Here is a 25,610-nt window from a genome sequence, read left to right as displayed (position 1 = left end):
CTCCTGGGAGCTGACCTGGAGGGAAGAGGCTGTGTGGAAAGCAGCAGGGACCCCATTCTGGAGAGCTTCACCAAAAACCCAGATAGCCACTGGTTGGATACTTATTGGTTAGATTTTTGTTCTCTTACAGATTGGAAAAGCCGCTCTGATTCTGTGAAATCTAGGATGTCTCAAAAGTCTAGATGAAATTATCATTTAGCTCAGGTACTTTGTAAATTGACAAATTTGTGTTGGATACTTTATAAGCATTATTTCATTTGATGCCCACAACAGTGTTGAAAGGTAGGGGCTGCTATTATACCACTTTACATATGAGGAAACTGAGGTCAGCAGATAAGTGACTTGCTAATGATCACACAGCTAGTAAGTGTCTTAAGGCTAAATGTGAAGTCAGATCTTTCTTACTCCAAGCCTACTGCTCCCTCCACTGAACTACCATTGTTCCTGCTACACCTTAAGGAATGGCCTCCACAACACCAGGGGGCGGCAGATACACAACGCCGCTAGCAGAAATAATCTATGGATGAACTGGACTGCATTTCCGAGTCTCCACCTCCCGAGATGCATCACGGCCAAGCTCAGACTACGTTTCCCAGAAGCCCGTATATGGGTCATGAAGGGGAAGAACTAGGGCGAAAGACAAAGTCTAGTAACTGTCTGGAAGGACAAGTCTTTTCTCTGAAGAGATCACTGCTACCTTAGGGGCGGCTATCAGCACGCACAGGTCAGGAAAGCGGGAATGGGCAGGGCAGGGGCAGGGAAAAGAAGAGGAAGCATACCAGTCAATGAAATAGGCAAATTTCACTGGGATTCTGGTCACGTATTCCTAGGACCCTGCGGCAACGGCCCAACGTAATTTCCTTTGGTGGCTTATAGCAGATTGAAGACTACATTTCCCAGGAGGCTATGCGGGCAACGCAACTAAGCTTCCCAGAAACCCTTGCGTGACCAGCCTAGCCTTTGCGGCCCTCTCTCCACCGGAAGCTAGTCGTAGAAGATATGCGAGGCCCTTGTGCTTGTCAGCTTTTTCGCCTCCGCGGTAAGGGGATCCGCTCTGGAACCTTTACCCTTCACGGGAGGCCCATTGGCGGAGCGGGCAGCTCATTAACCCAATGGAGAGGTGAGAAGAGCCTCCCTGCTCCCTTCTAGCTGTCCTCCTCTGGTTATACTCGCACAGTGTTATTGAGCCCTTTTAGGGTGAGAGAACCATTGCGCGCCCCCTCGTCCCACCCAGCTCCCCTAGAGCGCCCACCTTCTTGGGCCTTTTCGGCGGCCGTCCTCCCTTGGGCGCTGCCCCCGCCTTTCCCTTTTAGAACTTCTTCGGGATCTCTGTTTCCCCGCATCATCTCCGCTGAGCTCTGGGATTGAAGAGGGTTTTGACAGGGAACAAACTAGGAATGGTGATCTACCTGCATGTTTTGTAGATTATGTTAAGTGACTGGTGCAGGATAGAAGGCTGAACCTGGAGCCTTGGAGGTAGAGCGTTTACTAGAAGGGTGAATCCGGACCAAGTCACTTGACTTCTGGGCTTGTTTCCCCAGTGCCGACTAGAGATGATAACGCCTGGGTTGTTCTAGGGATCGAATGAGATATGGAATGGAGAGAGTTCAAGGCTTTGTAAATAAGAATTATTTTTATTGTAAAAGGTCCCGTAGGTTACCAGAATTGAAATTGTGCTCATTATAAGGAAAACTGTCGTAACAAATGGTGCGCTCCTGACCTAGAATGGATTGCCTTAAAGAATGAGTTCCTTTCTCATTACGAAAGCTAAGTCTGGACTCTGACCGGATCCGCTAAACTGTGAGCTCCTTGAGAGCTAGGTTGGGTTTTTTTGTTTGTTTGTTTGTTTGTTTAAATCGTGTTTCCTAGTTCGTTTTACTTGTTGCCTTTCCAGTGCACATATGCTTGGTACATAGTAAGCATCTACTAAAAGTGTACTGACCTGACCTGCTGATTTCTGTTAAGTTATAAATTAGACCAGAGGCAACTGTGACTCAAATGGTTAAGAGCACAGGGCCTATAGTCAAGAAATCAAAACATGATCTTTGATCCTTTCATAATTCTAATCACCCTCCTTTTGATATGTTCCATTTTGTCAACATCTAAGACATGGCACATAAAAGTAAACATGATAAGAAGACTGAAAAGAGCAGAGTACATACACCAAGACAGTCACCTCACTCAGTCTTCACATTATATCTAATTCAGTTTTAGATACTTGATAGCTGTGAGACCCTGGGCAAGTCACTTCACTTGTGATTGCCTGACAAAAAAATCCACTGGAGAAGGAAAAGGCAAAACACATCAGTATCCTTTCTAGGAAAACCTTGTGGATGGCCATGGTCCATGGGAACATGAAGAGTGGGGCTCAACAGAATAACAACTAACAACACAGATACATGTTAGAGGCAGAAATAGCCTAACAGTTGCTAGATGGATCTGTTCATCTGGCCCAGATGAATAAGTAATTTGACTGGCTGAGGATCTATTGGGAAATCAGTAAAATTAAGGCAACATGACATAGTGGATAGAGTGCTAGATTTGAAGTCAAGAAGACCTAAGTTCAAATCCTACCTAAGACAGTGCTTTGTGATCCTGAGAAAGCAAGGCAACAGCTTCTGTTTCCTCGCTAAACTAGGGAGAACAGTACTTTCTTCTCAAGGTTGTAGTGATATGGCATGTAAAACTACTTGCAAACTTTAAAGAGCTATGCAGATATGACAACAATAAAAAATTGTTATCCCATTGAGTTATGAGGGAAAGACTTTATGAAGGCTGAAACTTTTTAGCTGGATCTTAATGCAGAAGTAAGATTTGGATAGGTAATAACAAGTGGTGGCCATCCTAGCAAGGAGAAATTCCATGAACTAAGGTGTAGAAGCGGTGGAGAAACACAAAAGTAGGTAAATTTGACTAGAACAAGATTTGGGCCAGATTGTGGAATGTCTTCAATGCAGTTTATAAGTTTGAATTTTACTGTAGTAGGCAAACCATGGAGTTTTAAATGTATAGTTTTTAGTTAAAATGCATTTAAAATAGTTTAAGGACTCAATGAAACAACTAAACCTCATTGTTAATTCCAAACGGAGAGAAATATTTCCTTCAACATTTATTACAGTCTTGATAGGTGTAAGAGTGGAAATTTAGGTATTTTATAGATAAATATTTAAAACGTGGCCGCCAGGAATCAACAATTCGGATTGATTCCGTAATTAAATCAGACCCAAGTCAGCATCAGGTTAAGGCAAGTTTATTTACAACTAGGAAGGCGAAGGTATAGGATTAAAGAGAAAGGGAGAGGCTAGTCCAGGCCTGGTTAGGCCTGGACGAGAGAGAAGGTTAAAAGGCTAAATAAATCAGGCTACAAGCCACAAGGCCTAACAACCAGATAGGCTAATGCCTACTTAAGGCAGAGTTTAGAAGCGGCCTAGGTAGGCCAAGGAAGTCAGCCTAATTTACCCACGTGACAATACAGATGTAAGCTGTCTGTGGTCTCAGGAGATCCTTCAGCACCAAGTTCAGAGGGGGAACTGCCTCCACGGGGAAGTAACCAACTTACTTAAAGAGATAGTGTCTTTCGTCACTTCCTGTGGGTCCACCTCTAATTCAAGTGGACAAATGGCAGTGTCTACATTGATTTGGACTGCCCAAAGGGCAGTCTCTTGTTCTTGATTTGTTACTTATTGTCACGTGTGGGAAACTCATCTCCCCTCCCCACTAAGGAAGGTGAGGGTGACATAATTTCTATGCCTAGGTTGAGTAGGGTTTTGACTATGAATGGGCTAGAGCTAATTCTATTTACACATAGGTGGGGAGATAAAGACAAAAAAGTACTTTGCCTTTGAGTTCTGCTGGTGAGGATACTGTCTAAAATTGAAAAGACAGAATATTGAGGCAGTTAGGTAGCATGGTAGATAGAGAACCAGGCCTGAGCTCAGGAGGACCTAGGTTGAAATCTGGCCTCAGACACTTCTTAGTTGAATGAATCTGGGCAAGTCACTTAGCACCAATTGTCTAGTCTTTACCAAATATCAATTCTAAGACAGAAGGCAAGGATTTAAAAAAAAAGAAAAGAGAATATTCCTAGAGCAGGAGTCCTTAACTTGGGGTGCATAAACCTCTTTTTCTTAAGCATTTTGATAATTAAAAACCTTTGTACTTCATGTATTTTAAATTGTTATTCTGAGGAATCCATGGCTTCACCAGACTTCCAAAGGGATCCATGGAATAAAAGTGTTAGCCCCTGTCCCAGAGTATTTTATGGGAGTTGTGAGTTAGGGATAGAACTCAAAGAAGGATAAATGAAGACATGGATATGAAAAGCATTAGTAATCAGATAACAATGCTGCACAACAGTTATAAAAGATAGTGTTAGTATGAATGCCTGGTTGGCATTTCTATTGCAGTATGAGCTCTATCTTGACCTCTGAGGCTGTATTCCAATGTATACCTAACCAGTAGTCTCCTCTGCAAAATAATCAACAAAGAGTTATCCATTTATTTAAAGTCTTTAAAGTTTATTTAAAGATGCCCACTGATGGAGAAACCTTCTGGGGAGGGGGGAAGCTATTTACACTTTTGTATGGCTGTAATGATTAGGAAGCTTTTCTGTATTGTGAGCCAAAATCTACTTTTTTCTACCTCTTAACTTCCTTCTTCCCTCTGGGGCCAAGGTAAACAAGTATAATCTCGTAGGAATCACAGCCCTTCAATTACCTACAGGCTTATTTAGGTTGACCCTAAAACTTCTATGGTCTAATTCTTCCCAAATGTTTATATAGCCTGATTTTTGAACCTCTCATAATCCTGATCCCCCCTCCTTTTGATGTATTCCAATTTTGTGAACAGCTAAAGACATGGTACATAAAAATAAGCTTGATACCCTGTATGAAGTCTAAAAAGAACATGGTACCCCCAAGACAGTCACCCCAGGGGGCAGTAGGGTGGGTCAGTGGATTGAGAGCCAGGCCTAGAGACAGGAGATCCTAGGTTCAAATCTGGCCTCAGATACTTCCTAGCTATTTGACCTTGGGCAGGTCACTTAATCCCTATTGCCTAGCTCTTACACTCTTCTGCCTTTGAATCATATACACTTTTGATTCTAAGATGAAAGGTAAGACCCTAGAACAATTATCAATAATATTGAAATAGATCTTGATCGATGACACAGGAAGAAACCAGTGGAAATGTGCGTTGGCTACTGGAGGTGGGGGGCGTGGGGAGAGAGAGAGCAAGAACATGAATCATGTGACCATGGAAAAAATTTTTCTAAAAAATTTTTTAAAAAAAGTAAGATGGACAGTAAGGGCTTAAAAAAAAAGTCAATTCAGCCTTCACATTGTATCTAATAACAGTCAAAATTGCATTAAATGTTTTGACTTCTATACCAGGCTGTTGACATACTGATCAAAATTTCACTCAGCAAATATTTATTAATGATGCCCACTGATGGAGAAACCTTCTGGGGAGGGGGGAAGAAGCTATTTACACTTTTGTATGGCTGTAATGATTAGGAAGCTTTTCTGTATTGTGAGCCAAAATCTACTTTTATTTATTAAGCTTTATGCTAGGCACTGTGCCAAACCCTGTGGATACAAAGAAAGGCAAAAACCAGTCCCTTCTCTCAAGGAACTCAGTGTCTAATGGGGAAAATATGTGAACAGCTATGTACAAACAAGATTTGCACGGGGCAGATATGTGGGTAATGTCAGAGGGGAAGGCTTTTTGCATAAGGTGGACTTGAGCTAAGACTTGAACAAAGCCAGGGAAGCTAGAAGGTGGAGATGAGGAAGAAGGAGAGCATTACATTAATTGGTGGGGCAGAGGGAGAGCTAGTGAAAACATTTGTATTGGGAGATGAAATGTTCAAGAAACAGCAAGAAGGCTAGTGTCACTGTTAACACAGAATGTACTCAGAGAAAGTAAAGTATAAGAAAATTGAGAAGCTAGGAAAGAAGCAGGTTATAAAAGACTTTGAAAGCCCAGCAGAATTTTATATTTGATCCTGCAGGTAATAGTAAGTCACTTGAGTTTATTGGTGACAGCTATGTGGCCCCATGGATAGAGCACTAGGCGTGGAATCAAGAAGACTTATCTTCATGAGTTCAAATGTGACCTCAGACAATTACTATGAAACCCTGGGCAAGTCACTTAACCCTGTTGGCCTCAGCTCCTTATCTGTAAAATGAACTGGAAGACAACAACAAAGCAACAATTAGTTAATTCCATATAATAGTGAAGTTGATTTTAGTGTGCATAAATGTATATATTGTTGTATTTTTTTGATATCTTTAAATTCTGCTATCCAGTGTGTTACTGGTTTCTTTTTGTGTCGTGCACATTTGACCACATGATAGAAAACATGTAATCTATTTCCAGCATTCTTGGAAAGCCTGCTTTCTACCTATCCAAATCCTGTTGGTCCTTTGTGCCTAGTTCAGGACCCATGTCTTTTACAATCACTTCTTTCTCGGTACTATTAATGAATACATGCTCTGAACCATACCTAAATAATCTAATGAATCTGTTATTTCATCAGTGAGACTATTCCCTACAGTGATACAGATAACAATCAATACAGGCCTACCTATTTTGTGTCATTACTTACTTTATCATGATACCACAAGGATACCAGTGTGACACATATTGTCCATCAGTAATTATCTCTTACTATCTCCTTATGCACCATCTTCTTTTTCACAGATAACATTTCTTTAGTTCTTCACAGTTCCTACCATTACTCTGTATAATACATTTTTAATTTATCTGAGACTAATGTTTCAGCACTGAAAACTGTAACACAATCAAAATAATATTAATATTAAAAACATTTTAAGAGAATTTAGAAGTTGTTAAAGGAGCTTCATGATTTCCCAAAGACAGTATAGTCTACTCCTGTTTAATTGTGTGCCCAACTCTATGTCCATGAATATAGTGTTTGTCTAAATGAACTTTTTATGTTGTCTGCATATCATAATCTGAATAACAGGCTTTCTTCATCCGCTTAATTATTTTTCTTTAGGTAGTTAGGACAAACTTGAGAGTTGTAAGATGTTTTGGGGAGATTATACCTCATCTTAGTATTTGATGCAACCAGCACAATGTCATTCACAAACAGGACCATCTGAAAGACCTCACTGTCTTAGGACATTTCTTCTCCTATTTGCAATTCTGTGCTTTTTCTCTTCTAAGACACTAGCAAATGTCTTTTGGCAAGCCTACATCTTTCTGATTTATGCCCTGCCTAATTATAATCAAGTTTGTTCAACAAAGTTATATCTTTCAAAAAGCCTTGAGTAATTTTAAGGCAAGATGTCTTTTTCCTTTCTAAATTCAAATTTTTAAAAATAATCAATAAATAATAAGCACAGTGGGATTTTATATTCTTTAATCAGTTGTGCAGTAGTAAAGACGTGTCCTAAACTAGCTGATATCCCATCTATGTTTTCTTCAGTTTCTTTTTCCACTCCAAGCATATTGAGGAAAGTAAAGTTTAAATCTAAGTGGTAAGCCATGCTTTCCTCAGTGGTGAAGAGTTGTTAAAAATCTTTGTAGTTTTTCTCCATTTTTCTTGTTTATCATCCTCCCATTTTCATTCTTAAGGGCCCTCACTTTGACATTGCTTAGTTTATCTCTCTCCAATATTTTGCCTTCCAGTACCTTTTCTCTGCTTTATAATCTAAAGAGGTATTATCTTTAGCTTCCAAAGCTCTCCTATTAGTAAGTCAAGTTTTTGCTGAGTAAGCCACTATTTAGGTTCTTTTCTTCCTTGTAGCAAATGATTTACATTAAACTTATGGATAAAATTTATTATAGTTGATATCTTCATTTCTAGCCATATCTCATTTTTTACATCAATAATTTGTTTAAATAGGTCGAAATAGATTTGATTTAGTTGAAAAGGAATAATAAAAGGCTGAACTCCTAATTTTTTTGATACAGAATACTCCCAGATGAGGGAATTTTCTCTTCCAAAACAGGATCAGTCCCTCCTCTTGAGCTTATAGCCTTAGAGAGCTACCCTAGAGTACTGATGCCCAAGCTCAAACATGGTATGTGTCAGAGACTGAATTTGAATCTAGGTTGGCCTGATTCTAAGGCCAAGTCTTACGCACTATACACTGTGCGCTTGTACTGTTTTTCACTGTTGATTGGATATAAGGTAGCAAGATAGACAATAATAACAAACCTCTCACATTGAACAAAAAATTGTTGAGGTAGAAAGTGAAAGATATAATACTGTTTTAAGATTCATTCATGGCACATAATTTAGGGCCTATTATGATCAGGGCATGGTTTCAAAATAGAAAATGCTTGTCTTTTAAAAGTCTTTTAAGGTTTCTTTTCTTCCCCCCACCCCCCATTTTTTAATAAATGAAGTGTTCCTATCCAGGCATTAGCTATCATGTTTTCTCATCTTAGATTGACTCCATGGGTAATGGTTTTGCAAAGGAAGCATAAGAAAACATTGCCTATGGGGCCCGCTAGGTGACTCAGTGGATTGAGAGTCAGGCCTAGAGACAGGAGGTCCTAGGTTCAAATCTGGCCTCAGACACTTCCTAGCTCTGTGACCCCGGGCAAGTCACTTAACACCCATAGCCTAGCCCTCACCATTCTTCTACCTTGGAACCAATACACAGTATTGATTCTAAGATGGAAGACAAGGGTTTTAAAAAAATAGGAAAGCAGTGCACTCCAATACTTAAATGTTGTGTAAAATGATGGTGAAATATTTGTTAAAATGAATTAGTATACAAACATCTCTTAACACTTCCCACTTTTTGTTATTTAGTTAAGTTATGTCTGACTCTTCATGAGCACATTTGGGGTTTTCTTGGCTAAGATACTGGAGAAATTTGCCATTTCCTTCTCCAGCTCATTTTACTTTTGAGAAAACTGAGGCAAATAAGGTTAAGTGATTTGCCCAGGGCCACAGAGCTACGAAGTGTCTGAGATCAGATTTCAACTCAAGAGATGAGTTCCTGGCTCCAGTCTTCTGTGCCATCTAACCACCTTCCCCCTCCTTTTATTGCCTTTAATTGAAGTTTCTTGACAATTAGTCAATTTCATAAAAACAACCTGACCCTTACTTTTCAGGTTTCCAGACGACTAGTTCCAAGAAAGGTTATGACATGAGGAGTATAGACATAACTCCGTTGGAGCAAAGGAAGTTAACTTTTGATAGCCATGCATTGGTTCAAGACTTGGAAAAACAAGGTGAGAAACCAATTATTGAGTACATATTCCAAAGATGAAATAGCATTATAATTATATGGTAATCCATTATCTCATCACATTGATTATGATTTAGACTGCCATGTATAATTTGCAGAAAGTTATAGTGTGAGACCTATTGCAGGGACTTTCCCAAAGAGATCAGGGAAAAAGGAAAAGAATATATTTTCCAAAATATTTCTAGCAGCTCTCTATGCGGTGGCAAAGAACTGGAAATCAAGGGAATGTCCATCAATTGAGGAATGGCTGGATAAAATATGGTATAAAATTATGATGGAATATTACTATGCCATAAGAAACAATGAACAGGTGAATTTTTTGAAACTTAGAAAGGTCTACATGAAGTAATAAAGAATAAAATGAGTAGAACCAAGAGGACAGTATATTCAGCTATAGTATTAGTATTTGAAGAATAATATGTGAATGTCCATCTCCAGAGAATGAACTGAAAAATAGAAGCACAAAAGACACTATATAGACTATCTTTTTGTCAAATGATACCTTCTATGGTGCAGGGAGGGGGAGCGGTATTGCATTAAATAATTAAAAAGAAAAATGTTATTGTGTGGCAAAAAGTTCTATTCTGATAAGGATTTACAACTTTAAAAATACTAATGCCTGTTCCCTGCCCACAGGATTTGAAAAAGCAAAAGCAGAAACAATTGTGTCAGCATTAACAGTTCTGTCAAATGTCAGCCTTGACACAATCTATAAAGAGATGGTCACTCGAACTCAACAGGTAATTAGTTATATATTATTTTTTCCAAGTGTGCAGAAAGCAAAAGTATTACATCTTCTGCACCTTAGCTTGTTTTTGAGTCTGTTTCCAAGAAGGCTTAAGGTACAAAAGTTCCTCTTGCTAGAAATCCCATATTAACCATGTGTAAATAGTTAAGGCAATAAAACAGATTTATGGATATTCCATTTTTAGTGCCAAAGATCTAACATGATGAGAACAGTGGTTCTTAAATTTCAGAAGTGGTTCAGATGACATAGAAATTTCCCTGTGGATGAAACTGTATTTTGAATTGAAATATTAGAAATCATATAATAGCCCACTCATCCTCTTTATAATGACCAAGCCTAGTCTCCAAAAATAAGTGAAAAAAATCTATTCTTTTCTGTTTTTGTGATTGTGGGTCCAGTTTGGTTAATATAATAGTTGATTTTGTTCAACTATTTTTTTTCTCTTTGATTCTTTGTTAAAAGGGATAGCTTGCTGAATTAAGGGAGATATTTGGAAATAAAAGTGATGTAAAAATTAAAGATATCAATACAAGTTCTACCTTTTTTGGCTTGCAACTCCCAACCCTTTTCTTCATTCCATGGTTTCCAACTCCACCATAATTCAATTCTTACCCAGGCTGTCACTCCTGCACTGGCTACATTCTCTCTCCTCTCCCATTTTGAATCCTTAATGAACCAGTTCATCTCTACATTGTCCTCATTTTCTTGAGATCCTGGACCCCTTATGTTACCAGTCTTGCCCTTTCTAGTCCCAGCATTGGTCTACCCCACCACCATCTACTACTTTTACTCATACTCATGTGCTGCATGATGAAGATGGAGAAAATCATAAAACTATGCTTAGTCCACTACAAATTTATTATATCTTATAATGGCAGGTCATTCCTTTTACACCTCACTGATCAATTCACTATCCCACTTCCCACAGCAACTCTTCAAAACCTCTCCCTCCCTTCTCAAAGCTCCTATGGTTGTTCCTCCCCCTACCCTCTCAGCTAAGAACCTTGCCTCATATTTCACTGAAAAAAATTTGAGGTGATTCACTGCCTTCCTCGTCTCATGTCACTTATGCCTTCGGTCACTATCACCTTCATTAGTAGTGAAGATGGATCACTTGATCCATCCATCTCTGCTGCTATCATCCTGTATCTCTCATTTCCTTCATGGCTAAACTCTGAAAAAAGTGCCTACAGTCAGATCCTTTCTCTCTTTGAAGCCTGGCATTCAAAGACAAGCATTCAATTGAATCTTCTTTCTCCAAAGTCATTGATAGTCTCTTGCCAGATCTACAAACATTTCTCCATTGTTGTCTTTCTTAACTGCTCTGCAGCCTTTGACTGTTGGTCACCCTCTTCTTGATATTTTCTCTAGCGTTTTATGGCATTTCTCTCTTGATTCTCCTCTTAACCTAGCTGATGGCTCCTCTCTTTTGTTGGATCTTCATATAGGTCATACCTGTGACCCCCTAGGCTCTGCCCAGGGCCTTCTCTTCTCCCTCTTTATTATTTCATTTGGTGACCTCTGCTGCCATGGATTCAATTATCATCCGTATGCAGATAACTGTCAGATCTACTTGTCCTGCCTAAAACCTACCCCATTCTCCAGTCTTGCATCTCTAACTACATGTTAGATATCTCTTAACTAAATGCTATGTAGACATCTTAAACTAGTAGTGTTAAATAAACTAAGATAGAAGTGGATTCCTGAAGGCTGAATATTAACTTAGAAAATCACAAATTTATATTATGTTGTATTTTTATTTATTTTATTCAACATTTCCAACATTTCAATTTAGTTCCTGCCACACTAGGAATTTTTGAGGACTACAAACTTGACATGTTTTAAACCTCAACATGTCCAAAATTGAAATAATTCAATTTTTACTTGCCTAGGTTCACAGAGCTAAGAAGAATGAAAATTTGTTTTCTTTCAAAACCCTCCTATTCTTCCTGGTATCCCTATTACTATTAAGAGTACCACCATCCTCCCAGTTTACCCAGGCTTACAACTTAGGTCTCATCCTTTTTTTTTCTGTGATGCTTTAGTTTGTTTTTCTCCCCCAATTACATGTAAAAACAATTTTTAACTTTTTTTTAGTTCCAAATTTTCTCACCCTTCTCCCTCCCTAAGAGGGTAAGCAACCTGATATAGATTTTACATGTAGTCATGTAAAACATTTTTCCATTTTAGTCATTTTGTAAAAGAGAACTCAAACAAAAAAAATGAAGAAAATGAAATTCAGTATGTTTTGGTCAGCAATCAGACTCCATCAGTTCTTTCTCTGGAGGTAGATGGCATTTTTCATCATGAGTTCTTTGGATTGTCTTGGATCACTATATTGCTGTTACTGTGTACAGTGTTCTCCCAGGTCTGATATTCCGCTTTGTATCTGTTCAGGAAAGTCTTTCCAGGTTTTTCTGAATTCACCCTGCTTATCATTTCTTATAGCATAATAGTATTCCATTACAGTCATAAACTACAACTTGTTGGCCATTCCTCAGTTAATGGGTATCTCTTTAATTTCCAATTCTTTGCTACCACAAAAAGAGCTGCCCTAAATATTTTTATACAAATAGGTCCTTTTCCCTTTTTTTTTTTAAATCTCTTTGGGATAAAGGCCTGGTAGTGGTTTTGTTGGATCAAAAGTATTCTCTTATCTTAATTGTCATCTCTCCATATCCAATTAGCTGCCAAGTAAATCCTATTGATTCTTTCTTTGTAAATTTTTTTTAAACCTTTACTTTCTATCTCAGTATCAGTTCTGAGATAGAAGAGCCACAGTAGGCAACTGCAGGGAAGTGACTTGTCCAGAGTCACATAGCTAGAAAGAAGCCAGATTTGAACTGAGATCCTCCTGACTCCAAGCCTGGCACTCAATTCACTGTGTTACCTAGCTCCCCCATGTAACTTATTTTCTATACATTGTCACCACCCTGTTTCTATCTCTGATCACCTCTACTGTTGGTGGTAGCCTCCTGATGGGGTCCCACTTTCTTAAGTCTCCCTACTCTAGTCAGTCTTTTATTCATCTGTGTCATATTTATCTTCCTTACTAGCAGGTTCTGACCATGTCTCAATCTATGCTTCCTAATAAAATTCAGTGACTTTCTGGTTCCTCCAGAAGAGATGTTTTCCTATTAGCTAAATTTTTCTGCCTACTTTTAATGAATTATTTTTTATTAATTTGTTTGTTAGTTACATTAAAATTCCCCAGTATCTCACCCCTTCTTTCCCCTTCCCACACCATAAAATGTATCACCTGACCAAAAAATATGTATATGTAAATCATGTCTTTCCTGTTTCTATTTATCAGTTCTTTCTCTGAAGGTAAACATTCACAAGTTATTATAATGTTAATTCTGTAATTGTATATGTTTTCTTGGTTCTATTCATTTTGCTCTTCATAATTTCAAGTAGGTTTTTCCAATATTGTTTAAAATTAACCTGTTCATCATTTCTCTACCTGCTTTTCATAGAATTTTAGACTTGAAAAGAAGCTGAGATCTAGTTCAAATTTCTAGAGACAAAATTAAGGTAAATAGCATACATATCTGGCTTCTTTACTTTAGCTTGGTCAATAAGTATTCATCATAACAAATGCCCATTAATAGATCCAAATTAAAATAGGCATTTGGCCTAGTAGCAGTAAATTTTATATAGATTGATTAGTTAAACTAATCACTGAACAACTGATTATGGAATAATGATTTGTATTGTTTGCCAATGAGTTAATTTGCTCTGACTTATGCTATATAATAGTTTCTTAAGTATAGAATCTGTCTTCATTTGTAGTTGTACACCAAAGATTCTTTTTAAATGGATCCTTCCCTCCCCAGAGCAGTAATACATTTCAGAAATAGGAAAATTTTATTCTCGTGCTATAGAACAGCGATGGCAAACGTATAGCACAGGTGCAAAAAGGGCATGCAGAGTGCTCTCTCTGGGCACGTGCTGCCCTCCCTACCCCAAGAGTTCATTACTAGAAAGGCAGAGGGACTTGGGCAGAGCTGCTTCCCTCCCCCTCTCCACCCCACCCCTCTGCCCAGTAGCCCAATAGGAACACACAGAGAGTAAAGTGGGTGGCTCACAGGCTGCAGAGCTGGAAAAGAGCAGGGCACTTGGGCCACTCCCCTCCACCTTTCTACACTTGCTGAGGATATTCCTTACTTTACCCACCCCTCTGCCCAGCAGCCTAATGGGAGCGCTTCCTCCCTCCCCTGTTTAGGATGTGGCATAGCGCTTGATTAGGGGGATGGGGGGCGGCATAGGCACTCAGTCTAGGGGGCAGGGCCTGGCACTCCATCTCTAAAAGGTTCACTATCACTGCTATAGAATGTAGTTTCAAATTAAGTGACATTTTAGCACTTTTGTGAATGGAGTGCCCTCCCTTTGGAGATTTTTATTTTACTTTTCAGGGTAAACAGACTTTTAAGAATTGAAAGCATTTTCAAGCCCTAAATTTAAGTTGCTTTTGAATTTATAGACATATTTTAGTTTAGTAATTTTTTTTTCACAACTTTCTACTGCATGAGGAATTATGATATAATGGAAATAGCACTGATCTTGCATTAAGGAAAGACATAAAGGTTTAAATCCTCCTTCATATCACCTGTGTGATTAAGCACATATCTACCTCTAAACTTTATTCATCTGTAAAATGAAGATAAAACTGTACCCACCTCACAGAAAAGTCATGAGGATCAATAAGGAACTAAGGTAATTTTCCTCGGCGAAAAAAAGGCAGGCTTCACTGAGTCATGTATCACCTTCAAGTATTTGAAGGGCTAGTATATGGGAAAGATTTAGTGTTGCTCTGCTTTGCTTCAGAGGCCAGAACTAGAAGGAATAATAGGTAGAAGTTGCAAAAAAGATAGATTTAAGTTTTATATATAATGAGAATTTCCTAAGAACAACCCAGAAGTAGAATGGGCTGTCTCTGTGGGGAGTAGGCCCTCTCTCACTACAGATTTTTCTTCAGGCAAACACCCTAGTGACCTAAACAGCTTTGTAAAGAACTCACACATAGGCTGACACTCAAATATTTGTTAAATGAATGAAAATTCCCTTAATCTACAATATGCAAGAGACTACACTAAGAGAATGCTATTTCTGAGGTTCAACAGTTGTATTGCAGTGTAGGCACAATTTGAATCTTTAAGTGGTTTAGTTGTCATCTCCTTTTCCCCTTCTCACAATCCCATGAGGAAGAAATACCTCTTGGGATAAAAATGAGCAGTCCAAATCCAAAATCATCAGATGTGCTTTATGGTCACTCTCTAAAAGTGTTACTTATGCCTTGCTTTGAGTCATGGCAGATATGAAGTAGCTCCATTAGGGTTGCTTGGTTCCCCTGAGAAAAGGAATAGCCTAATAAAGCAACCTCAAAATATTATTGTCCTGGCCATAAACAGTGATCATAGTATTTTTCAAAAAGAATTAGGGTTGCTGATAATTGCTTTCCTTTGTATTTATTGAATGAAATGACAAACAATTCCTTTATACCAAGGATATGTAAAAATATATGCTAACAGAATCCTGTAGCTGCCTTTTTTAAGAGCTAGATCACCACTTTCATTAAGAAAATGTTTTTCCTTTCATTAAGAAAAATGAGAATATTTTTGTAGGAGGCTATCAGACTGCTGAATTTTAAGAAAGTTGAGTAATGGGAAAGTAGTAGTACTTTATTAACAAAGCTTCCTTAAACCACTTTTATATTTTAAACTATTATCTTTTCAGCTACTCTTTATAACTGGTATCTCTCACTGGGTAAAACCTTAGAAATACCATGTGACTTCCTTGAAAGTGGATTTGAAACCACCTTTTAAAATATGTCCTCTCCGATACAAAGCTTAGTATAAGGTTGCCTAATAAATGACCCATAAATTATCCTTCTGAAATCATGCTCAAGGTGGTTAGGCAAAATAGTCTCCCGCCAGTTTTGTTAAGCTTCTGACTCCAATGTGGTACCTTGGAATTTCCTATTAAATAATAACTCTTATCTATAACACTTTAAGCTTGATAAAGTGTTTAACCTCACAACCCTATGAAAAGTAGGAAGTACAAGTATTATTTTCCTTTTTTAATAGATAAAGAAACTTAGTCTCAGAGACTTTGTGACTTGTCTGTGGTCAGCCAGTAGGTATCTTGAGTCAGGATTCAACTTCAGGGCTTCTGAAACCAAGTCTAAGACTCTTTACATTAGACTTTTATTGCTTTACTCTCTTATGATAGGATTGTATTTACAGCTAAAGAAGTGAATTTCTATTTTTTTCTTTTGTACTCTAGTAAAACCTAGCCATTTTCCTGATTCCTAGGAAATATTCTTATCCATTATCATTTCCCAAATATACAACAATTTTCATGTTTGTTACTGTTCTTCAGACTAGCAAAGCAACATTATGATTTTAATATGTGTTAATTCATTGTCTTAATTTTCATGAATACCATAAGGCCTAGTTCTTAATTCAGTCTATAAATAATGTATAATGGTTAAATTGGGATTTTGACTAAATAAAAGAGTTATAAAAAGTAGTTGCCAGTTATTATCTCTTGTCAGGAAAACTATTAGCATCTTTTAACAATTTTGTTTAATTGGAATATTAGTAAAAAGAGGAAAATGTGGAAGGGAAAGAGGTAAAGAGACTGCTTATCCTATCCTAAATGCTGATCAGGTGAAATGAAGCTCACTCCCTGACACAATTCCAATCTCCATGTGAGAATCCTAGTCACTCACCAGCAAGCCAAGCAGGATCCAGGCAAGATCCCAATGCAGAAAAACCCTCATGAGCTAAGCTCACCAAGGCAGCAGTGAAACATCAAGAAAGTCCCCGGACTCTAAGAAGCTCCAAAGCTGAAAGTCAAAGTCCCAAAGCTCCAAGTTGAAGTCAAAGTCCAAAAGCCCCAAGGAGAAATTCCTTGGACAGGAAGTTCATGACTTTTTATAGTCCTTTTTCCAAGTCACTTCCTGTCCTTTATCCACTTTACAGGAACCAATAGTAGTCTTTCAATTTGCCTGGGGGGGAAGAGGGGACACAGTGACAGTGGCCTCTGGAGTTGTCATCCACTCTAGCAAGTGACTTGTGAACTCTCATACTTAGTGACTGGACTAAGTAGGGGTACTTAAGTTTTTGATTGATTAACTTAAAAGTCACTGATTAATAGACAAAAGAGTTTGATTCACTCTTTATAAATGTTTTATTTCTTAGGAAATTACTGTCCAGCAATTAATGTCACATTTGGACTCAATCCGGAAAGATATGGTCATCCTAGAGAAAAGTGAATTTGCAAATCTAAGAGCAGAGAATGAGGTAATATAAACTTTTAAAATTAGGAATACATCATACTGAATACATACCACAGAATTTGCTGTTTTAAAATATTTTAACAAAAGATGACAACTACATTTGCTTTACAACTATTGAAAATTTTACAAGAATATTTTATAACAATACCTAGACCTTTATGTTTAAATCATAGTCATCAGTAGATATGGATGGATGGATGGATGGATGGATGGATGGATGGATGGATGGATGGATGGATGGATCTATATTTGCAGTTTCTCCTGCCCTGTGTACTTTTTTTTACTTAACCAGTAATGAAAAAAAAAAAATCGGCAAGATCCTACTTCAAATTCATTTGAATTTTATGGCTAATGGGACATTTTCATTTTCCATTAATTTTCTCTGTCCCCCCAAACAGAAAAAAATAAATGATTTTGCTTACCAGATTGAAAATTTCATTTCAAATAAGAGATGGTCCAAATTCTTTTTTAAAAGAAAATCACTATAATTTAAATAGATTACAGTGTTTAGATGTAAATCTAACTGGGGATCTAAGAATAAGCTTGTCTTCATAGAAGTTCTATTGTTTCTATTTTAATCTTAGGGTGGATTTGTTGTAGAAAATCACAGATTCCACAAATTTTAGTTATCTTATGTTTCAGAATTTCTAGGTCATTTGGAAGATGGTCTTTTGATTAACACTAATGTTCAATGGTCCCTTTTATACCTAGAAAATGAAAGTTGAATTAGAACAAGTTAAACAACTACTACTGGTAAGTAAAGCATTTTCTTTTTGCCATATGAGAATATTTCAAAAACAACAAGATGTCATTTTAAAATGTTTTCCTTTTCTTTACAGCATGAAAGTAGTCGAATCAGAGCAAACAATAAGTTGGATATTAACCTGGAGAGGAGCAGAGTAACAGATCTGGTAATATCCATTTAAGATTTCTTTTTCATTACTTGTTTCATTTCTTTTAGATTTTAAACACTTTCTTCCTAAATTTTTCAGTTCAGTGAAATAGAAAAGAAAGTTTTGGAAGCAACCACTGAATTTAACAAAAAGGTAAGTTGGGATTTGTTTCCTTATTATGAGTACAGTTTTCTGGATCTGTTAATTATTTGTTGTTACTTTCTGGGGTTAGAGTTTTTATAGGCTTAATATTTTAGAAACTTTTTTCTTTCTTCCTACCTGCCAGCATATTTCTACTTAAGTTTTCCTTCAAAGCTTGAGTACAACATTTATTGTGGGTTGTTTTGTTTTTTTTTTTAACTTTATTTTCAATTTAAATTCCTATTCCTCTAATGCTTTCACCTACAATGAGAAGGCTAAAAAAATAAAACTTATTATAAATCTGCATAGCTACACAAAACAAATTTCCACATTAGCCATATTCAGGAGTTGGGAAGGAGGAAGCAAGAAAAAGAAATAGAAGAAAATAAGCTTCAATCTACTCTTGAGTTTATCCGTTCTTTATCTTGAGTGGATAGTATGTTTCATCATGAGCACTTCAAAACTGAGATTGGTTATAGTGTTGAACAGAGTTCCCACGTCCTTCAAAGTTGGTTTTCTTTGCACTATTACTGTTATTGTGTAAATTGTTCTCCAGGTTCTGCTCACTTCATTTTTCATCAGTGCATATAAGTCCTTCCAGGCATCTCTGAAACTATTCCCTTCATCATTTTCTATAACCATTATCAAGTATATCCACCCATTCATATAACATTTATTGTTCACTCTTTCCATCTACCACCTCTTATTGAAACCTGACTTTTCCTGACCATGTTTTCCAGTACTGGCTGCACCATCCACTCATTCTCCTCAGTTCACTTGTAAGATGGAAAAGTTGGAATACTGCTTGTTTTCCATTGGTACTGCCAGTTTTCTCCCCCTTTCTCCGTCACTCATTTAACCTCTCTTCCTTTGATATTCTTGTTATTGATATCCACCACTCGGCCAAAATCCTGGTAACTTGCCTACAGGCTCCCAGACCACTTCCCTCCCAATTCCTGCCCTCATACTAAGTGATTTCAACATACATATTGACTCTCCCTAAAATACCCTAATCATTCAGTTCCTCAATTTACTCACCTCCCAGATTCACAAAAATGGTCATATCCTAGATCTTACCATCACCCACTCCATGTTCAAGAGTTCTGAAATCCCCTTATCCATCTGTAATCAATTGGCTTTTTACATCTCCCTCTACCTTCCCTTACATAACCCTACTCTTCATTTTTACCCTGATCTCCGGTCCACTAGCTACCCTACACTAGCCACTGCCCCTTCTTCTCCCTAGACTCCTTGGTGAACCAATTTAACTCTACACTGTCCTCTTAATTCCCTAGTCCACTTATGTTGACAATTAAAAGCCTAGCCGCACCTCAGCCTCAGATCACTCCTAGCATTTCTTACCTTTGCCTCCTACACATGTACTGCCGAATGAAAGTGGAGAAAATTATGCAACTTGATTCAGTCCCCTACAAATTAATGTTGCATAGCCTCAACTAGGCCCTTAGTGCTACTAGGCAAACCTATTATATCTCCCTTACCAACTCACTTTCCAAAATTAATCATAGGGGCAGCATGGTGGCTTGGTGGATAGAGGAGATCCTGGGTTCAAATGTGGCCTTAGACACTTCCTAGGTTTGTGATCCAGGACAAGTCACCTAATCCTTGTTACCTAATCCTTACCTCTTTTCTGCATTGGAACCAATTATGGCATTATGGAAAGTTTAAAAGGTGGGGGAATTACTGATGGGCTCTTAGTTTCCAAATGCAGTGGCCTTTTCTCAGTCTTCATTCTCCTTGACCTTTCTGCAGCCTTGGACATCACTGATGAACCCTTCCTCTTTTGATACCCTCTTTTCCTATAGGTCTTTGGACACTGCCTACCTCTCTGGCCCCTCCTTTTTGTCTCCTTTGCTGGGTCCTTCTCCAGATCATTGCCTGGGCTCTCTTCTCCCTCTTCACTGCTTCATTTGTTCATCTCATCAGTACCCATATCTGTGCTGATGATTCTCAACTCTACCCATCCTGCCCCATCTCTGCTAACCTCTAGTCTCCCATCTCCAGTTGCCTTTCAGACCTCTCAGTCTGGGTGTCCCGTAAACACCTTAAATTCATTATGTCCAAACAGTGGTCATTCTCTTTTCCCTTAAAACTTCCCCCTCCTGCCTTCCTTATTGCTGTAGAAGCCTACACCATCCTCCTGGTTCCTCACCTTTTCTCACCTCCCATATCCAAGCTGGCACCAAGGCCTATGGGATCTCTCTCAAATACACCCCGTTCTCTCCTTAGACATTGCCACCACCTTGGTGCTTTCATCACCTTATGCCTGGACTATTGCCATAGCCTGCTGGTGGATCTGCCTGCCTCAGGACTCTTCCCCACTCTAATCCATCCTCCATTCAGCCACTAACTCACTTTTCTTTAAGTGCAGGTCCTATCTTATCACACTTCATAAATTCCAATGACTTCCTGTTGCCTCCAGGAACAAATACAAAATGCTCTGTTTAAAGCCCTTCATAACTTAGGCCACCTCCTTTAGGCCAGTGACTCTGGCCTCTTGACTGTTCCAGAAACAAGACCCTCTGTCTCTTAGCTCCAGATATTTTCTCTGGCTATCTATCATATCTGAGCATTCCTTCCCTCACTCCTGTTTACCTCCTTGCTTCCTTTTAAGTCCCAACTAAAATCCCACCCTCATTTCCTGTGCCTTCCTTTATTATCCTTATCCCATATATAGTTTGCTTTACATATATGTATGTATTTGCATGTTGTCTCTCCCATTAGATTGTAAGCTTGTTGAGGGCAGGATCTCTCTGTTGCCTCATTTTGCTAGCAATTGGCACATAGCCATTGCTTAATAAATGTTGATTGGTTGGTTGGTTGGTTGGTTGGTTGGTTGGTTGGTTGGTTAGTTGGTGGATTCCATTCCCCAATTCTTTGCCACTATAAAAAGAACTGCTGTGATTATTTTTGTAGGGATGGATCTCTTTGTGAATGCATTTGAACTCACTCTAACCTTAAGAAACAAAAGCCTTTGTCAGTATTGATGACTCTAATATTTGCTATTTTTACACTTCTAAGCTATTTTTAGAGTATTCCTACAATTTTTTTCTTTGTTTTACCTTTGCATTTTCACTCTAGCAAAAAAAAAAAACTGACTGCCTCTTCCTTGTGATTAATCAGGAGAAAGCTCTCATTTGTTTATTTCTCTTTTGTCACCCAGCTTCTTGATGCATTTAATGAAAAAGATTCGTTTGTCTACAAAAAACTTTTTCCTCTTTTATTAAGCTCTAAAGTCTATAATCTTGCTGGTGACTTAGGCTTCATCACCAAGGAAATTGCTACTACTTTGTCCTTTTGTCATTCCTCATTTTCCTTGACTTTCAACTCAGTTGATCACTTCAGACTTTTTTCCCAGAGTTCATCTGTTTAAAGCAGGAAGTTCTTCATAATTAAGCATTGTCCCAAACTAAAATGGTCTGCTTCCGGAAGTAGTGAATTTTCCTTCACTGGAGGAAGACACATAAAACTTACACTAGAGAAAAGTTTATGGAGGAAGAAAAGTGAAGAGTGGCATCCTTCAGTGTACATTCAGATTTCAATTAGTTCCTTCTAAGCAGTGGATAGCCTTTTTATGAGTCCCTTGGAGTTGGCCAGGATCCTTGCATTTCCTTTTTTCTTTTTTTTAAACCCTTTCTTTCTGTCTTAAAATTGAGCAGTAAAGGGTAGGCAAATGGGGTTAAGTGACTTGCCTGGTCACACAACTAGGAAATGTCTGAGGCCAGATCTGAACCCAGGGTCTCCTATTTCCAGGCCTGGCTCTCTATCCACTCTGCCACCTCATTGCCTCTGCATTTCTGATAATAGTTAAGTCATTCACAGTTGATCATTATACTTTATAACTGTTACTGTATATGATGTTTTCCTGGTTCTGTTCACTTTATTTTGCATCACTTCATATAAATCTTACCAGTTTTTTCATATGTTCTTTCTTATCTCTTTTAATTAAATCAATTTTCACTTTTTCTTTGAGATCATGATTGCCACACCTGCTTTTTTAACTTTGGCTGAAGCTAGTAGATTCTGTACCAGCTCTTTACCTTTACTCTGTGTGTGTCTCCCTGCTTTAAATATATTTCTTTGGGGCAGCTGAATTGAGAGCCAAGCCTAGAGACAGGTTCAAGTCTGACCTCAGACAGACCTCAGACACTTCCTAGCTGTGTGACCTTGGGCAAGTCACTAAAACCCCATTGCCTTGCCCTTACCACCTTCTGCCTTGGAATCAATACTTAAGTATTGATTCCAAGGCAGAAGGTTATGGTTTTAAAAAAATGTTTCTTATAGACAGCAATATTGTGGGATTCTGGCTTCTAATCCACTCAGCTATCCTCTTCCTTTTTGTAGGTGACTTCATCCCATTCACATTGACAGTTGTGATTATTGGGTCTCCTGCCATCCTATTTTTTCCCCCATTTATCCTTTTCTTCTCCCTCTCCATTTTTATGAGTTGGATTTTCAAACTCCATGATTCCATGAAGTGATTTGTTCATAACTCAATTTTATGTTCCATGAAGTTAAGTACTGAGTCTTATTTAATCCTTTATCCCTCCTTGCACATTACTCTATACATATTCAGTGTGTTGGCATTAGAAGACACGCAGCTGCTTAATGGCAGAGCAAGGCTCAAGTTTCATGATTCCCAATGAAGGGACATCATTTTATCTGCTGGAGTCAGAGTGCCTTCAAGCAGAGGAGGGACTGTATTACCTAATCTTTTTTCCCCCAACACTTAGCACAGTATACGGTTTGTAGACATGTTTCTTCTTGTGACTTTTCCCAATAGTTAGCTTTTCCTAAGATGTGCTTTTTTTTTAACCCTTAATCTTCTTAGAGTCAATAAAGATTTTTTTTCTGTGTCAAGCAGCTAAAAAGAATTTTGGTTTATGGTATAATTTATTTTAAAATAACATAAAGAGACTGAATTAATAAAAACTTTTGTATTTCAGGATACTCACATTAAAGGCATTATTGCAGGGACCAGTAATAAAATTGACATTGAAATTGCTTCACTAAAAACACTGATGGAGTCCAATAAACTTGATACAATTCGTTATCTTGCAGGTAGGTACTAAATTCTTTAAAGATCTCTTACCCCTGTGTTGTTTTCTCAAGCTCATCCTTAAGTGATCTTGCAATGACTTTATGTGGTTAGGTCTCCTTTTTTGTTTGAACCCTTTTCAAAAGCAGAGTTGCCCTTGCTTTGCCAGTTTTTTCCATTTGACAAGAAAGCCAAGTGTTTGTTGACTAAGATGATTCTAGACTTTTTTGGTCTCCTGTTTATAGCAATTGATTTAAATCAGTTAGAAATTATTTGAATTGTACTGGTGGCCTTCCTTCCATCCATTTTTGATGTTTCAGCAACAATAACATGCCTAAATAGGTCAGGTTTGAATTGTTTTAATTGTATGCTACATCTTTTTCTTCATTTTTTATTCTTTCTTTTAGCTTTGTATTAATTTCAGTCTTTTTTTCCTGACAAGTCAGTTGTCTGACTATATGTAGTTGTCATTTATTCAGCAAAGACTCCCACATCAGTAATTGTTTCCTGTCCATTAAAATGGAATAAATTTCATCTGTAAATGACATTGTCAAGGCATATCAAATTTTCTCCTCTCAATTCACACTGGCTTCTGGTTTTCTTTTAATCTGCCAAAGTATTTAATTGTATAATGATGTTATTTAAAATGTTGCTTCCTTACAAGAAAATTTTTTTAAACCTTTACTTTGTGTCTCAGAATCAATAGTGTATTGGTTCCCAGGCAGAAGAGAGCTACAGTAAGGGCTACACAATGGAGATTAAGGTGCTTACTTGCTCAGGGTCACATAGCTAGAAGTGTTTGAGGCCACATTTGAACCAGGACCCTGATCTTAGGCCTGGCTCTCAATTCACTGTCCCCTGTTTCCCTATATTACAGATTATTCCTATCTATAATCTAAATAACTAAAGATAAAAAGTCTATAGATGAGGACCATAGTCAGGCAACATAACTGTCCTGTTTCCCTATATTACAGATTATTCCTATCTATAATCTAAATAACTAAAGATAAAAAGTCTATAGATGAGGACCATAGTCAGGCCTGCACTTCACCCACGTGGTCCTTAACATTGCACAAAGGAGTATATGGAATGTGAGCTAGAAGGCCAGTTTTTTGACTTCTTGGTTATTGCTTCTTGTTTAGATTTAGGATAGAACTTCTTTTGCTGCACCCCTAGAAAAGTAGCCATGACTGCTATACATATTATAGTAATGATTTGGTTTTTTTTCAGCAACTGTTTTTTCTTGCCTGGCAATGTCACTGGGATTTTACAGCCTCTGGAAATAACAGCAGCTCTTCAGTATCACCACCAGCAGGAACAAGACTACATTTTCATAACATTTGATGATCTTTGCTTTTATATAACACTGTGGGAACTGATTCAGGATTCAGTTTGGCTTGTCTTGGTTCCTGAATAAATCTAGTTGTCTTTATTCTCTGAGGCCCAAAAGTTGTTATTCAGAACTTAATTAAAGTGTGGTAGAAAGGTATTTTGCAGTTTATACTTGTACTAGTTTACAGGGTGCACTACTCAGTTTTAGCTACATATGAGTAAACTTACTCCCCAAACTGAAGTTCTTAGTATATATTCAATACTCATTTTTCATCATGACTAGAGCCTATTTGTGGGAGTTTGGTTTTGGATTTTTTTTACCACGTGTGAAGTAAATTATTTAGGGGACATTGATCCTGAGTACAGAGGCTAGCCCTGGCATCCCCTGGCATCAGCGTGAACGTCACCACGGAGAGAAGAGCTAATGGGATTTAAAAGGTGATCGAGGAAAGGAGAGAGGCTTTTTTTACTTCTGCTCTTGAATGGACTGACTCCCTGGGCTGGTGCTTAGCAAGCAGCACCTCAGCATGGAGGGGACCACAGTGGGCTAAAATCTGGGACCTGATCTTACCTTAGGTTAGAAAGGCTGAGACCTCTCTCAACCTCTATCAAACTCTCTCTCTTTACTAATAAATGCTTATAACTCTGGTGCTGAGCCTCCAGACGAATTTTTATTTGTTATAACTAATGAAAATTATTTTCATGTTTACATATTTAAGAAAAATAAAAGATTATATCATCACCTATTGAATATTGTCTTAACACCTGAATCTGAAATTTACTCTTATGGCCAAAACTAATGACTTTTCACATACATTCTAATTTGTTATGTGTTTGCACCACTTTACATTAAAAAGTTCAGATTTTCCTTAACCATTTAGCCTGAGCTGCAGGAATATAAAGA

The 25,610-nt window shown here is 37.9% G+C and overlaps 1 protein-coding gene across 2 annotated transcripts; it reads left to right on the top strand.

Moving 5' to 3' along the window:
* The first annotated feature begins 999 nt into the window (after positions 1-999).
* On the top strand, positions 1,000-25,354 carry CCDC90B (coiled-coil domain containing 90B). 2 transcript variants are annotated; one of them, XM_044666011.1, is made up of 9 exons: positions 1,000-1,120; positions 9,097-9,216; positions 9,870-9,973; positions 17,187-17,288; positions 17,996-18,037; positions 18,124-18,195; positions 18,277-18,330; positions 23,283-23,397; positions 24,605-25,354. In XM_044666011.1, the coding sequence occupies exons 1-9, from the start codon at positions 1,000-1,002 to the stop codon at positions 24,658-24,660; spliced, it is 786 nt and encodes a 261-aa protein (XP_044521946.1). In that variant the 3' UTR covers positions 24,661-25,354. The 2 variants fall into 2 exon arrangements, with proteins under 2 accessions (XP_044521946.1, XP_044521947.1); XM_044666012.1 differs by lacking the exons at positions 1,000-1,120; positions 9,870-9,973 and having other exon boundaries at positions 9,109-9,216.
* Positions 25,355-25,610: the final 256 nt, after the last annotated feature.

Source organism: Gracilinanus agilis, chromosome 3 (assembly GCF_016433145.1).
Source record: "Gracilinanus agilis isolate LMUSP501 chromosome 3, AgileGrace, whole genome shotgun sequence".
Classification (NCBI taxonomy): domain Eukaryota; kingdom Metazoa; phylum Chordata; class Mammalia; order Didelphimorphia; family Didelphidae; genus Gracilinanus; species Gracilinanus agilis.
Note: the sequence above shows the minus strand (reverse complement) of the source record. Positions and strands in the feature narration are given on the sequence as shown.

Excerpts from the sequence above, each read along its gene's own strand:
- CCDC90B (XM_044666011.1), top strand. The coding sequence starts at position 1,000 with ATGCGAGGCCCTTGTGCTTGTCAGCTTTTTCGCCTCCGCGGTAAGGGG. Across the intron at positions 18,038-18,123 it reads AAGTTAAACAACTACTACTG|CATGAAAGTAGTCGAATCAG; the intron begins GTAAGTAAAGCA and ends TTTTCTTTACAG. Across the intron at positions 18,196-18,276 it reads GGAGCAGAGTAACAGATCTG|TTCAGTGAAATAGAAAAGAA; the intron begins GTAATATCCATT and ends TAAATTTTTCAG.